The sequence below is a fragment of the Cynara cardunculus genome (assembly GCF_001531365.2).
Source record: "Cynara cardunculus var. scolymus isolate 2C chromosome LG 3, CcrdV1, whole genome shotgun sequence".
In the NCBI taxonomy this organism is placed as follows: Eukaryota; Viridiplantae; Streptophyta; class Magnoliopsida; order Asterales; family Asteraceae; genus Cynara; species Cynara cardunculus.
In genome coordinates, this window is record NC_037530.1 from 7631180 (window position 1) to 7647001 (window position 15822).

At 32.5% G+C, this 15822-nt stretch overlaps 1 protein-coding gene across 1 annotated transcript; it reads left to right on the top strand.

The window, feature by feature from the left end:
• The first annotated feature begins 4742 nt into the window (after positions 1–4742).
• Positions 4743–6278, top strand: LOC112510350 (ethylene-responsive transcription factor ABI4-like). Its single transcript, XM_025115748.1, has one exon. The coding sequence runs from the start codon at positions 4776–4778 to the stop codon at positions 5859–5861; it is 1086 nt and encodes a 361-aa protein (XP_024971516.1). The 5' UTR covers positions 4743–4775; the 3' UTR covers positions 5862–6278.
• Positions 6279–15822: the final 9544 nt, after the last annotated feature.

The following is a 15822-nucleotide window of genomic DNA, read 5'->3' on the forward strand; positions in this document are numbered from 1 at the left end:
AATTAATTTTTAAAGATTAATTAACAAGTAGTTAACAAATCCGCCGGAAATCCGCCGGAAAAACAACCTGTTTAATTTTTTCGACGGATTTTCTGGCGGATTTCCGTCGGAAGTCAATAAAAGTCAATTTTTTGACTTCTGCCGGAAATCCGCCGGAAATCCGCCGGAAATGCCCAGTTTTCTAGTAGTGAACTAGGTGTATCTCTGTGAGACAAGGGGTAAGAACTAGGTGTACGTGAGTGATACAGGGGAGAAGAACTAGGTGTCTATGAGTGAGGCTTGTTTTTTCATACATTTTGGCTCCTTATTAACTGATATTGAGTGCATGAATTTAAATACTCTCCTATCTATAAAACAGGAATATCATCTCAATTTATAATCAACTTAGAATTTTGGTTCTAAGATTGATGGTTCCTAAAAGTTATGTTTTAACCCTAAATGTTTAAAATGATGATGACAACATTAGAATGAGGTGACATGGAAACCTAATTGATTTATATTGATTTACATATAATATTACTTCGAATAGTCAACATTGTGACCAATGATGTCAATTTATATATTAAAGGTATATCATATGACATGTTCAACAGTGGAACGAATTTACGGTGCTATGTAAGAATGATGTGGTAGATAATATTAATTTTTAAAAATAACTATTGATTGATTTTAAGTCTAGAAATACTCAAAAAGATGGGTTTTTATGAATTATTAGTATTTATTGAATTCAATGTTATTTTTTGTGATAAAAACAATATGTTAAAAAATATAGTACTTATTAAGGGTCATTTTTTACATCTCGCTCATGACATATAATAAAATGTCAAGAACGAGCCTGGTGAAACTGTGATATCAATTGGCCATAGACTCACCCAACTTCTTTCCAAAATAATAATGCAATCAGATCGTCACATATTCGAGAGTAGTAGCAACAGAAAAGAGAAGACTTAGGACCTGAATTCTGAAGAATAAAGACACGTGGAGGAGTGACGCTCGAGACTTTTTTTTTATTAACCTGGATATTCAACTCGCTATGCGAGCCGACTAATCCCATGACGTCCACCCGCTTCGTGGGTAGCTCAGAGTCACCGCATTTAAACTTCCGTGGCCACAAAAGGGATTCTTATTCCTCCTTGGATTCAAACGTGAAACCTCCAGATATTTTGACCTTTGAAGTCCAAGCTCAAACTAATCGGACACTATCCTTATAGTTGCTCGAGACTTTTTATGATCATTGATCTATACCATTTCTCTCTAAGTTTATTACTTTGAAATGTTCCGTTACGATGAACTAATTAGACTTTATGATGTGATTAATATGAACACTATAATTACTTACAAACCGGATACTTGCATATACCTTTAATTAATATTCAATCAAATCTCTTTCTCTTTCATCCGTTATTCACCAATCAGTTTACACCAATGGTTTCTTTCTCCCCAAGATTGCTTTTCACACACATCAAGGAGAAAGTTGCATGCCTATCCTATGCTGAATGAGTAGCAAAACCAGACCAACTCTTGTTTAGAGGCTCTTTACCTAAATGCTTACCCGGTAAGTGCTTACCGTTATGTGTCAACACTATAATCTATTTTCTAGGTAAGAATGTAGTATATCAAAATGGTATCATGTGCAACAGTATATATGGTAAGCGCTTACCCGCGTAAGAGTCGTCACCCTCACTTACCCGGTAAGACTCTCTATCATTGTCATCGCTCTTACCAAGTAAGATTCTTAGATCTTGCTATATTCGTCCAGTGAGGAAAATTACCCGATAAACACCTATTGGATAAGTGTTTAGTAATCCTTAGTCTATAGGGACACAACTATATCCTTGGTCTTCCAAATATAAGATTATTTACAAAGCAACCCCTAAACTTCTATAATTATTACACTTTTGGAATAAAAACTAAACAAGTTATTACATAGATACATGCATAGGAATCTAAGTTATTAAACAAAATACCACTTATTTTAACTAGCTAGAGTTAATTAAAAAAGAACTTAGCAGAAGTTTGTAGAAATATCAAATATGTAATTGACTGCTATAATAATTAATATAAACCACAAGTGTAGCGTCTGATTGGTTTAAACTTGGGCTCCAAAGGTCAAAAGTGTCTTGAAGTCTCTAGTTCAATTCCAATGTAGAATAAAAATCTTCTCATGGCCAAATAGGTTCAAATGCGATGACTTCGGACTACCTGCAAAGCAGGTGGTCGTCTTGAGATTAGTCGGCTCGTATAGCGTTTTAGATATTCAGGTTAATTAATAAGAAAAAACCAGTATTATGCATGTTTGGTGTATACGTGCTTTGCTTAGATAGTTTGAGTAGCCACCTGCAAAGAAAAAACAGTTCTAGAAATCTTGAAAAACAAAGCTCCAAAGAAACTTATAATCGAAGCAAACTCCTTTTTTAAGTCGTAACACAAACAAAAGAGAACACACTTGAAATTAGGACTAATAAGATACCGCCATGGATATGTTAATTAAATAATGTATATGCTCAATTTTGTTACATAGGAATCATATATATTACGGCACTTTTTTTTCTTTTTATTAACCTGGAAATCTAACCCGCTATCCGAGCCGACTAATCCCAGAACGATCACTTGAATTGCAGATAGCTCGAAGTCACCGCATTTGAACCTTCGTGGCTACAATGAGATTTTTATTCCTTATTGGATTTGAACCTGACACTTCCAGATACTTTTGACATTTGGAGTCAAACTCAAACCAATCAGGCACCATTCTTGTGGTTCATATTACGACACTTTAATTTCATTAACTTTATATTTTTCCAACTCTTTTAAAAATATTTTTTGAAAATCAGTTGCATGCGTTTTTTTCTTAATCAATAAGCCAACATGCTTACTTACACCTTTCTACCAAATTCACTGAATTTTTATATGTTCATAATTCATATAAATGATTTTCATTAAAGCAGTTATGATTTTCTTGTAAATTAAAATAGTTTATGTAAATCATTTTCTTATTCTTTTGAAATTAATAAATATGTTATATATTATCTATACTATCTTATTAAGCAAATTCATCAAAAGTCTTAAAGTCTTAAAATTCTAAATGACCAAAATACTCTTTTCACTTTTTCACTCTTTCCTCTCCTCACATACACCCACTCCCTCACATACATTCACCTCTCCATTCAACGATTTTTTTTTTTAAATTATAATTTTAAATTTATACTTTATATCCCTATAATTAATTAATTAATTACTTTACATCTTTTACTTTTAAATGTTTCATTTTAAACCTTTATCAAATTAACATACATAATCGTATATCAAATAAAACATGTTTAAAAAATACATTTTTGTTTTAACAAGTTACACCATTATAATCGTTTTGTTAATACCTTCGAAATGAGTCCAATATTGAATAGTTTTTTACTTAATTATATTAATATATATTATATATACTGTGAAAAAATATTTTTAATGGTTACGATTTATACTTTTATAGTTATTTATTTATATATATGCTATACATTTTGGGGTTAGACTGTCCAAATTGCACTGTATAATATGTTTTGAATTAATATGTTCTTGGGTTTTTTTGAAATACATATATGCATGTATTAATTCAACCTTAATCTGAGCTTCTGGACAAGAAAGAGGGTTAGCAGTTGAAATTTCATTCTAAAACCCATTTTTTTTTGTCTTTTCATGGCTTATGATATGTCAAATTTGTAGTTTTCTTTATTGGTTTTGAGTGTTTATCTTAAAGCTCAAGTTTCTTGGTTCTTTGCTCTTGATGTAAATCAAACACATTTGTGGAGTCGTTTAAATATGTTGGATTTTAAACTGTCATACAATTTTTTTCATCGATAGTCTGTAATTGGAACCATAACTCTTATTTATTCAAATTTTATTAATATGTAAAGACCAAGTGTAACATATATCATCGTCAAATCTTATCTTATAAAACCAGTGAAACTTTAAAATCGTTAAAATTCATGGCTCCCGCCGCATTACGCGGGTATACAACTAGTTCAAATAAAACAAATTTTTATTTGTTCACTAATTAAACTTTGTATTCTTAATTAGTAATAATTAACAAAAAAATATAGCATTTCACAAGTAAATTAAATATAGTTTTAAAAAATAAAATATTAATAAGAAAATTGTAATAAAATGACAGAGACAAAACCAAATTAATAGTAAATAAAATGCTTGAAAAGATGTAGAGGCTGTTTGATATTGCTGAATGATTTGATACAGAATGATTAAGTGGTCGGAATGATTAAGAGCCTCTCATGATATAATGCAAAATGAAATATAATTGTCTGATAATTGTTTACAGTGAAATTAGGATGTTGAATGGTTAAGGGAGAACCTAGATACAAAATCATTCAGAGAGTTTTAGAACAATTAAGAGACATACTTTTTTTACCAAACAAGATTCATCTCTTAACAATTCAGATGTTGACTTTTAATAAAACTATTAAGAGATAAACAAACAACCCCATAATATCATTTGTACACATTTTTATATTTATTAAAACGGCATAAAAGTAAATAAATAAATAAAAAAAAAAACGGCGAAAAAGTAAATAAAACATAAATGTTGGTGGATGTATCTTCAAGGGTCAACAATTTCCGTTGGTTGCCACCACTCGTAAGGAAAGTGTTGCAGAGAGTCAGGCTGACTATTTAAACGCCACCGCCCTCCTCCACCATTTACTTCCGCCATTTCCCTACCTATTCTCCTCCTGCTTAGTTTTTATCGCCATCAATCTCTTTTCTTTAAAGTCATCATGGATGACACTGCCACTGGTCATCACCTCCCCCAAGATCACCACCATGATACCAGTATTACTAATAACCACCTCCATTCCACCTCTGATTCTTCTCCTCCCACCGCCACCACCTGCTCCGCCGGACTTGAGACTCGATCCTCTCCGAACAGGAAAGGTAAAGGTAAGGGAGGTCCGGATAACAGCAAGTTTAAGTACAGAGGAGTTAGACAACGTAGCTGGGGCAAATGGGTTGCTGAGATCCGTGAGCCACGTAAACGCACGCGCCGCTGGCTTGGCACGTTTTCGACCGCTGAAGATGCTGCGCGGGCTTACGATCGAGCCGCGGTTATCCTCTACGGTTCGAGAGCACAACTCAACCTTCAACAGACCTGCACGGATGGGAATACCACCAGCTCGACTTCCTCTTCACACTCTTCTTCCTCTTCCTCTTCTCGTGGCGGAAGTGGGAGCTCTTCTTCCTCCACCACTCAAACTCTCCGACCGATACTCCCACGGCCCGCCGGTTTCAACCTCAACTTCTCAAACTCACAAGCACCGCCATCCCCTCTGCCGGTTTTTGGTAATTATTTGCCTTATGGATTAATCTACCCCACCGTACACCAGGGTACAAATGGCAGTGATGATAGGTGTACTGGTAATATTGTACCATATCCACTGCAAATGGTACAACAACAGCAGGAGTACTTGCCTTACACCAACACAAACAACATCACTGTACTCACGGGTGAGGACCCCACTTTTCGTGGAACAACAATGTTAACCTCCTTTGATGCAAACCCTAACCCTAACCCTAACCCTAGAAGCAATTTGGAAAAACTCCGACAATCACCGCAACAGTATCGAGACTACCAAGGGAATGGTTACGAGAAGGACGATGATGAGATAAAAGCATTGGTGGGTTCGGTGGGATCAAGCCTTTCTCTTATATCAAGCGCTTCGCCGCCGATGGGGATCGGAGAAGCAGTGTCAGATCCCACAGTGGTCGGCGGTCCGACATCGCCATCTTTATGGTCGTACACGCATGATGATGAGTACCCACCTCCCTGTATTTGGGATTACGGTGATCCATCTTTTGATTTTTGAAGGTACGTTCTTCGTGAAAAGTAATTTACAGTTGATAATTAATCTTGCATGCCTGAGATCGACGAAGCTTCGATCTTGAATTCGAGATTTGGGAATCAAGAAAAGGTGAGGAAGAAACAGAAGCTGCAGATTTTTAGTTGAATGTCGTTGATAAAAGATTTCTACATGTTACGTGATTGATTTGAAGAGGTTGGTAGGTGATCATCTGATTCAATTAAGTACCCAACTTATTTTGTTTATAGGATATTATTCTTGTTACTCCAGAGTTTTAAGCCCATCTTAACTTTTGGCTTAATGAATTAAGATGGCCGGAAATAACATCTCTATGTTATGTTTTTTTCTTGATTTGTATTTTGTTGTAAATTTTAACCAAAAAAAAAAAACAGTTATTAGTTATGTGTTCAATCATGTATTATTACAACATCAATGATATATTATTTGTGTTAATTATGTTATTAAGTTATTCAGGATTTTTAGGTTAGATTGTTCACCATGCATGCATTTTCTTTAATCGTTATAAAACTTATTTAACGATAATTTGGTAACGGTTATAAACTGATATTTTCTAAGGGGGTGTTTGGTTAGAGGTATTAGAATGTAAGGAATGAAAATGGCACTCGTTAATAATTTGTTCAAACAAGGAATAGAAATGGAATGAAAGGTTTCAGAGAATTAATCGATTATTATAATAGATTTAGGTAAAAATTGTTCCTTCTCAATTTTGGGGGAGTAAAAAAAATTCACGTTCCTTTTAAAAAGCCCTTTTCTCGTTCTCTTTCTTCCACTTCCGGTCTTTCATTTGTGAAACCCTAACCCTACCCCCCACATAGCACCTCCAAATACGAAGATGATTTCGATTTTGAGTGCCCTCAGGATCCTCTACAGCTGTGCTTCCCTCTTCTATAGATCTAATGAAGAAGATGATCTTGAAATCAAGAAGATGAAGCTCTCGGTCTTAAGTGCCCTCTTCGGAAACTCTGGTTCCCTCTTCGACAGCTCTAAAGAAGATGAAGATATATAAAGATCTCGAAATCAAGAAGATGAAGATCTCGATCTTGAGTGCCCTAGCTATTTGACAACTCCAGTGCCCTCTTCAACAACTCTATAGAAGATGAAGATGAAGATCTTGATTTCGAGTGCCCTCTTCGACAGCTTTGGTTACCTCTTCGTCTTTCTCTATAGATATTTGTATTTGGTGTTTTGGAGATGCTTGATGTGTTGGAGATGGAAACGTGTTGTAGGAAGAGGAAGATATGTGTTGTGATGGAGATGGAGACTAGATTTTTTCTCTCTTGAGGTAAGGAATGTAAGGGAATCCATGATAATATAATACAATGAGATAAACATAATCATTCCCATTCTATCTCATTTTCATTATCAATTTCATTTTCATTCCTTAAAATAAACCAAACACTCCCGAAGAACTAGGGTTCATGCAAGTGAAATCCTTTTCACTGCAGTTGAAGTTCTACTAATTGTCGATGTCCTACTAACTAACGTAAAAAAAAATAATCTAAACTATTTAATGAGTTCTATTTTATGTTATGTTATGTTATGTTATGATTGATATTGATTTATGTTTGGCTATTAGTATGTTTGAAGTATTTCCAACAACTATGCTATAACTTTTTTTATAATAAACTATGAAAAGTCAAAATTTTGAATTTTTTTTTTTACATCAGACTCCAATAGTTAACTCTATTTTAATGATTCTAGTATTAATTATATTAATAAAATATTCAATATGTTTAATAAAATATTATTTCTTTTTCTTACATATCTAACTTCAATAATTTTAATTGGTTGGATATAACTAAAATATTATTTCTCTTTCTACCATATGATTTTAGAGATTTCTCTAACGTAACGGTTTTTAAGAGATGTTGAAGTCTGAAGTCTGATTTTATTTCTGACTTTGGAATCTGAATCAGTCAGAGTAGCCAGACTGTTTGTTTTTATGTCTGAAGTTTGAAATCTGAATCAATAATACTGTTTATTTTTGTAAACTGACAAACGTTTGAAGTCTAAAATCTGAATCAACTCATTTTCATTAAATTCAATTGAACTGAAATATCAAATCATCTAAACAATTTGTAAACTACTATCTACTTTTTAACACATTTAAAACTTCAATTGAAATACGTCAATTGATTCCACACACAATATTAAACACGAACAAAGTCTCAGAACAACTAGAATCAATATTCATTTTGCATTAATTATGTCGCAATTTCTTCTCTTCAACTAGCCGTAATATGTTTCGTCAGCGGCACTTCCATGTGATTGAACCTCTTCCGCCTCCTCCTCACCATCATCCCATTACCTGTTGGTTTGATCATACTTAGAATGGGTCATGTTACACTGCAACAACATTTCTGCAGCCTATAATGAACTATGTACATAAAGTCCAAATAGGTCATGCATTCTGGTGATTTCTATTGACACATATTTGTTAGCATGACTGTGCTTCCTTCAGACTTTAGATTGTTTATTATTACATAAGGTCTTATTAATCGGTATATTTGTGCTTTTGCTTTGAAAACAAAAACAGAAAGAAGAAGCTTCATAAAGCATTAATGTCAGTAGCAAAATCCCATTATTTTTAAAACCTTTTGGTTGTTAATATTTAAGATACATGTCTTATTTTTAATCTAATGTCAAAGTTTGTTTCATACCTAGAACAAGGTTTACAAAAGCCATCTTCCTTTAGAACCTTAATACAATTTGTGTATAACTAATATAAGCGAAGTGTTATCCAATGTTTCAAATGAACTATATATCTAAGGGTGATAGAGTATGTTGGTGATTCTATAGAGATATTAGACCTTATGATTGATTCTTATTTGTATTATTGTTTTTGTATGCATCTATTATCAATAGTTAAAATTGGGTTCAATCTTGAGATACATCAAATTGACTGGTTCAATCCAGTGATACATCAAATTCGACTGGTTCAATCCTATATAATTAGTGGACAAGACTTCTGTGTGAATTGGTCACTAAATGACATAGTGTTAAATTATAAGCTAGTACCTGTGTTAGTTTCTCTCAATTATATACAGGAGCAATTATGTAACTGTCTTACATAAAATAGTTGCATTATATGGGTGTGTCTTTTAGAATAGTCACAATGGTTGTTGAAGGGGTATGTCCCTTCTTGTCTATATATATGTATGTCTCTGTAACTCATTCATTATAGTTGTATTATTAATCAATAAAGGTAATATATTTGGTTATATACTCTCTGTATCCAACATTGTGATATCAAAGCCAATGCATCAATGGCCTCGACTTCAAGTAATCCTTTGCATTTTCAACTTCCCAAATTAAATGGGAAAAACTATCATCATTGGAGCATAGAGATGAAGGTTCTATACGAGTCACAAGATCAATGGGACATAGTCGATCAAGGTTTTGATGAACCAGAAGATTTTGATGAATTAACTCAAGATCAAGAAGAAGACTTAAGGTATTTGAAGAAGAAGGACATGAAAGCACTTTATACAATTTACTAGGTTGTGGATGAAGTCATTTTTGAGAGAATTTCATCCTCAAATTCATCGAAGGAAGCATGGGATATGCTTTACTGAACCTATAGAGGGGAAGACAAAGTGAAAGTGGCGAAATTGCAAACTTTAAAATGCGAGTTCGACAGTTTAAGAATGAAAGATTCAGAGACTATCACTAACTCAAAATGCCACTTAGGCAACAAATGAAAAATGTTGCCTAAAAGGGGCTTATATGTTGCGTAAGGCTTAGGCAACAAATTCGTGTTGCCTTCTCAATGTTACATATTCTGTTTGTATGTGTTGCCTAAACGGACTTCTTAGGCAACACACAAAAGGTTATGTTGCCTAAGTAAAAAACATATGTTGCATAAGGTATCCGCTTTGACAACATACTCTATTTGCATATGCTGCGTAAGCTGTCCGCTTAGATAACATAATCTATCTGCATATGTTGCTTTTAGATATCAACTTAGGCAACATAATCTATCTGAATATGTTGCTTTAGATATCAGTTTAGACAACATACTCTATTTAGATATGTTGCCTTTGAAATGTAATTAAAATAAATATAATATTTCTTTTAGGCAACATTTATATTGTTTAATTGTTGTCCAAGGTTTTTGTATACCATGATACAGTTTTTTATACTTGCACACTTTCTACAAATGAATCTCATAAACAAGCAAACAAACATGTTTTCTACAAACAAGTAACCAAATGTTTTATACAAACAACTTTTATAACCAAATAAAATTAATAAGTTTAATAATTGAAAGATAATTGTTTTTCCTAAATAAGTTTAAAAGTAGGCAACAAGTCAATAACACAAAATTAAAAATTTAACCTAAAGCGTGAGAGGTCGGGGTTGTTGAGTTAGAGTTTGAATCAGAAGCAGCCAACATACTCATCAACAATTGTATCATCTTTCTTTGCTCGGCGGCTTCCTTTTTTGCGTCATTTTATCCCTCTTTTAGTAAGCGAATCTCCTCGTCGCGTTCGACAAATTGTTGTCGCAAATCTTCCTTATCAACCGAAGATACCGGCTTAAGAGAATTCCTTCGCCGGTCCTTTCATCCTCACAGGTCGAACCGCCAAACTACCCATACCTCGAACAACCGTTCTTATCGACAGACCAACAATTTGCTCGATGATTGATATTTCTTTTTCGATTGGGCAACGAATTTGAGGACCAACAGATTCTGGAATGCCATCAAAAAGGTTCTTAATCTTCTCAATTTCTTCCTCAACAAGTTTCTGTAAATAAGATTTAAACAGTTGTTTTAATTACAATTACATGTTTTTCGTCAATCATCCCTCTTTAATGAGTTAAAATGATAAAAAATGAACTACATTAATGTGTTTTTATATTTTTAAAGGTTTGGAAAAGTTGGAACGAAAAAGGGATAAAAGAATAATTTTTGACAGCTTTGCGAGACTATGGTATTTCGAGCATATCTCACTCGTCTGAGCTCGAATTTAAGTGATTAAAGATGATCTGGAAATCTAACAAACGGTCATACGACTTCTAAGTTTTGAGTTTCTGTAAATTTAGGATCAATATAAGCTAAAACGGATGTCAAAGGTGAAAAAGTGATGTTGGACAGCAAAAGAAAAAAATATACAAATTATGATCGCACGAAAATAAAAGCTCAAGTTTACGAAAATAAAAGCTCAAGTTTACTTACTTTACAGTCTTCACTTGTAGTGGTTTCGGAAACTATACCGAGATAAGGAGCCACATGTCCGGTAGCTTCAAGGTTATTAGCCCCTAAACCGGAACAAAGTCGGTCCCGATTTACGTTCGATCCTATTTTTTGACAACCTTGCTTCCTCGTTCTCTTAATTTATTTTACAACATGAGAAACACTTATTTTACAATCTAAACTCAAAAAAAATAATATATATATTTAATTATTTACTCATTAAATACCTTTCATGTTTGGCAAAATGCACAAAATAGCAATCTACTTTCATAAATTTCTTTATTATAGCATTGTACTTCCAATTTTTCTTATTACAACAATGTACTTTCAAACTATTTTTTATTAAGACATTGTACTTTGAAAAATTTACCCATTATAACATTGGATAACCTTTTTTATTTAAATTCTTTCATTATATCAGGTTTCCATGTCACCTCATTGTCCACGTAGGTTGTCCACATATACTATAGTGATGTGACTTTCTTACTATATTATTGTACTTTCAAAATTATTTTATTATAGCATCTACTAGATCTTATTAAACACTGTATTTTAATTTTAATATTTAGATATTTTACATGTTATTTAATAAATATAATAAATGAATTAAAAAATTAATTATTCATTAATATATCAATATCAATAAAACTAGTAGAACACTACTTATATACGCTAATATTTTTAAAAAATATGTGTTTTTTGAAAAAAAGAAAATAAAAATTGTTCATTTTTTTACCAAAAAATATTATCTTTTAAATAATATATTATATTTGTTCAAAAACTTTTACTTGACGTATAAATATGTTAAATTAATTTATTTTTTAAATTATTTATTAATATAACAATATTAAAAATAGTAGATCACAATTAATTTCTTTAACATTTTAAAGTGAACTTTAAAAGATATGTATTTATTTGAACAACATAAAATAAGAAGTGTTACTTTTTTTACAAACAAAATATATCTCGAAAATAATGTTTCATATTTATTTAAGAAATATTTACTTTAGAATATTAAATTTGCATGCAACTTAATAAGAAAAAAAAATTGATTTTTAGATCATAACAATGAAATATGAAAATCACTAATAATAATTTGAAATAAGTTTTTATTTTTATTTTAGTTAAGTCATCAAAATGGCGTGTAATCCATATCACCTCATTAAAATCATACAAGCAAAAAAAAAATTCATGGGGTTAACTGGTTTAAAAGGTAACAAGTTAGTCATTATTATTATGGGTAGATTTTTTATAGTACGATTCCTTAATAAAAAATATTTTAATGTGACATTGTTGTAATAAAGAAAAACAAAAGTAAATGTTATAATAATTTTTTTTTATAAAAGTAGGTTGCTATATCATGCATTTAACCATTCATGTTTCTATCTCAAAAAGCATGCACAAAAAATCCCGCTGATTTGGCCGACGTACAAAGTTCATTAGGATCGGAAGACGACCTTGCTTTTTATATAATGTTTGGCAACCAGTTTTCCATCTATTGTATGAGTGGCGTGCACTTAGGTGGATCCAATCAAATAATACATCACCCGGAGGTCCCTTCTAATCAATCTTAAAGAAAACCTGAAAAGCGAATACAAATCAAAATGAAATAAAAAGTTAAGCATTATTAATTAAGACATAAATCTTCAAAAAAAAAACTAGCAATAAAAATATATTTGCGCTAAGTTTATCAACCACAATCTTGAGTTCATCTTGCGTAAGTTGTAAATAACTATCGGTCAACACCGGAATATGCTCATAAACAATGCTCCTGCTTTGCTTTGCGATCCTACAAACTTTGTTTGTGTCGGACAATTTTTTTTTCCATGTTCCACTTAAGAGGAAGACGTTTATTTTCTTTGTTAGCGAAGTCTCTCTTAATCGTCTTTCCAGTGATAATTCCTCGTCTTGCCTTCTTTGTAACTGGTTCTACCGTCAGTTCCACTTGGATGCGGCGACAATTTATACGTATATCTAGAGCAAGCGGCCTACTAGTAGGTGTGCTCGTCTCTGGTGACGCTGGTGTAGCTAGTGAGTTCAAAGACAGAGGGTACAATTGGCGTTGGACGGAAGGTGTCGCCTCTGACTAGATTTCCATCGAATCATCCTCTAGGCGTGTCGTAGTCCGCCCAAGATCGACGCTTTCGCTAAATTAAACGCTTGAGTTCTTTTTGGAGGCATATGGATCTAAAAAAAACAATGTTTAAATAAAATTCTTGTTTATACATAAAAATGATCAAACAAAAAAAAAAACAATACAATACAATACAATTCAACCACAAAGAAAAAGCCGTCACAACCATAGTAATGAAACCTTTTGGCTGAAATCTTCAGTTCTCCATCTTTTATATCTTTTATACTAGGCTCTTGATGCATATTAAAACATTATTTTTAACACCTACCAATTGATAAATAATATTTTAACACCTACCAAATTGATGTTTATCAAGATGCATGTCCAATGTGCTCGAGAAACGAATCCAAGGCACACGGATAATATACTTCCTAGAGATTCCACTATTTCAAGGTACACTACTCTACGTGTGCAAATCTAAGCAAAATACATCATCATGTGACAAACGATCTTTAAAACAAGTAACCATTCAAGATGCCAAAACATAAACCTATAATCAGTGATTTCAATTAAACATTCATAAATGATCTCACATTTAGAAATAAGTTTAAAAGAACTCACCTGATACTCAACACCACCTTGCGTCCTAACGGCTAAGATTGCTCAAATCGAACACCTGATTTAACCAAATTAGGAATGGTGTTAAACCACCGTAATTATTTGGAAAGCGAATTATGACCCTCTAAGCAACCCTCTAAACAATTTCTCAATTCTACCCCGAGACGAGAAACGAAGCAAAACAAAATCACATCAAACAGTGCCTAATGCGATTTGACCTAAGTGGCGCATTGTTTGAGCCGTTCTCCCCTATCTCACCCAATTCGAACCAGGAAACTCGAAATCCCATTTGCAGGTCCAAGGCAACGACTAAAACCATCTGTAAGAAAAATACCCAATATCCAAATCAAAATTACGAATCATGCCATCAATAACTCAATCCTTAAATTAATCAATCGAGACATTCAAAACCAAGAACTCCATGGAGAAATCAAATTATGTTAGAATTCCAAATCCCATACTCATAAACCAATAGGATGGAGAATTCTCAAAGAAAGCATAACATCTTCATCGAAACCAAACAAACCCTAATTCCTAATTCAAGAACACACATCCATTAATGGAGTAAAATGAACATAGAGTTGGAAGTTTACCTAACGAAGATGATCTAGTCTCCTTCCCTCTTCAAGTTCTCCAAAAGTCGTCAAGAGATCATCATCAACTGCATTTTCCTTTCAAACCCACATTCTTCACACACATATATACACACACACACACACACACACACACTCTTTAAGATCGATCCCCAGAAGAAAGAACGAGAAAATCCACTCCTATTAACCCCTTAATCACGATTACGGTCCCTACAAAGTAGGAGTTTCACACTTTCATGCCAAAACTTCAATAAAATATAAACTTAAAGGACTAGGGTTATTACAATGTTTGTCTTATTTTGATTCGTATTATGTGTTATTTAGAATCAAAATTTTCAATAACACATCAAAAAATAGCCCTCACACTATAAAAGCAAGAACTCATATTTTGCATGCCACATACAGAACGGTAAATATAAATTGATTTTATATATTGGCTTATTATTGCGTTAGACGTGCTTTTTACAAAAGAAAAACATGTTCTCCTTCATTTTTGTAACTCGCAAAAAAAAACTTCTCACACTTGCCTTTATTTTTTCACAATCCGTACAACTCGCTATTTCTTTGACATTCTTTATCGTTATTATATAATTAGCAATTCCATTTAGATGCTCGAAAGATTCAAATAGAAAGATAAAGAAAGAAGACCTTCTTGCTTTTATTTTGTTTGAAGTGTCTTTTAAGCCTGGCCCAGTTAATACCCAGCCGGGTCTTTTTTTGTTCCAACAAATTCCTTTTATTTATAGGCACAAAAAATTGGATATTTACATCCTGAACTCGCAAAAAACAAGTTGTTTTGATATTTATTTTATAAAATGCTAAAAAAAAGTGCATCTACATTATAGTCATTTAAGGAGTTGTTTACCAAATGCTTATCGTGTGTCACATCCCTTATCGAGTGTGTATGACAAGTACCGACAATCTTACCCGGTAAGAACATTGCAAGGAACAAAAATATTATCAGTGAGGGAAAATACTATTACACGATAAGCGTTTACGGGATAAAACACACTTACCAAATTTATTTTGATGGTCGAGAATGTCATCCGAGAGGATAAATGAGGGTGGTAACCTTTATAGATAAACGCTTATTCAATAAGTTTTTTTGTAAACGACCCCTAAATGATTATCCCTAATTTTAATACCTTAATCCAATTATTGTTTTTTTCCTTCCTCTGAAACATGTGTTTTCTTGCTTCACGAGCCATTAGTTTATATCAGTCTTTAACCTTCAACTTAAGTAGAGTATAATATATGTTGTGTTTGACAAAACAACTGATAAGTTAGTTGATGGTTGATAAGTTAATTGATGAATTAAATACTTTAGACAAAAATTAGTAATAAAAATTAATAAATTTTAAGATTTCATTAATATATAATTAAAATAATTCACTACAAAATATACAGTATTTTAATTAGTACAAACTAGATGGTAAAAAAAATTAAATAATAAAATATGTTAAT

Coding starts and splice junctions, on each gene's coding strand:
- LOC112510350 (XM_025115748.1), top strand. CDS start 4,776: ATGGATGACACTGCCACTGGTCATCACCTCCCCCAAGATCACCACCAT.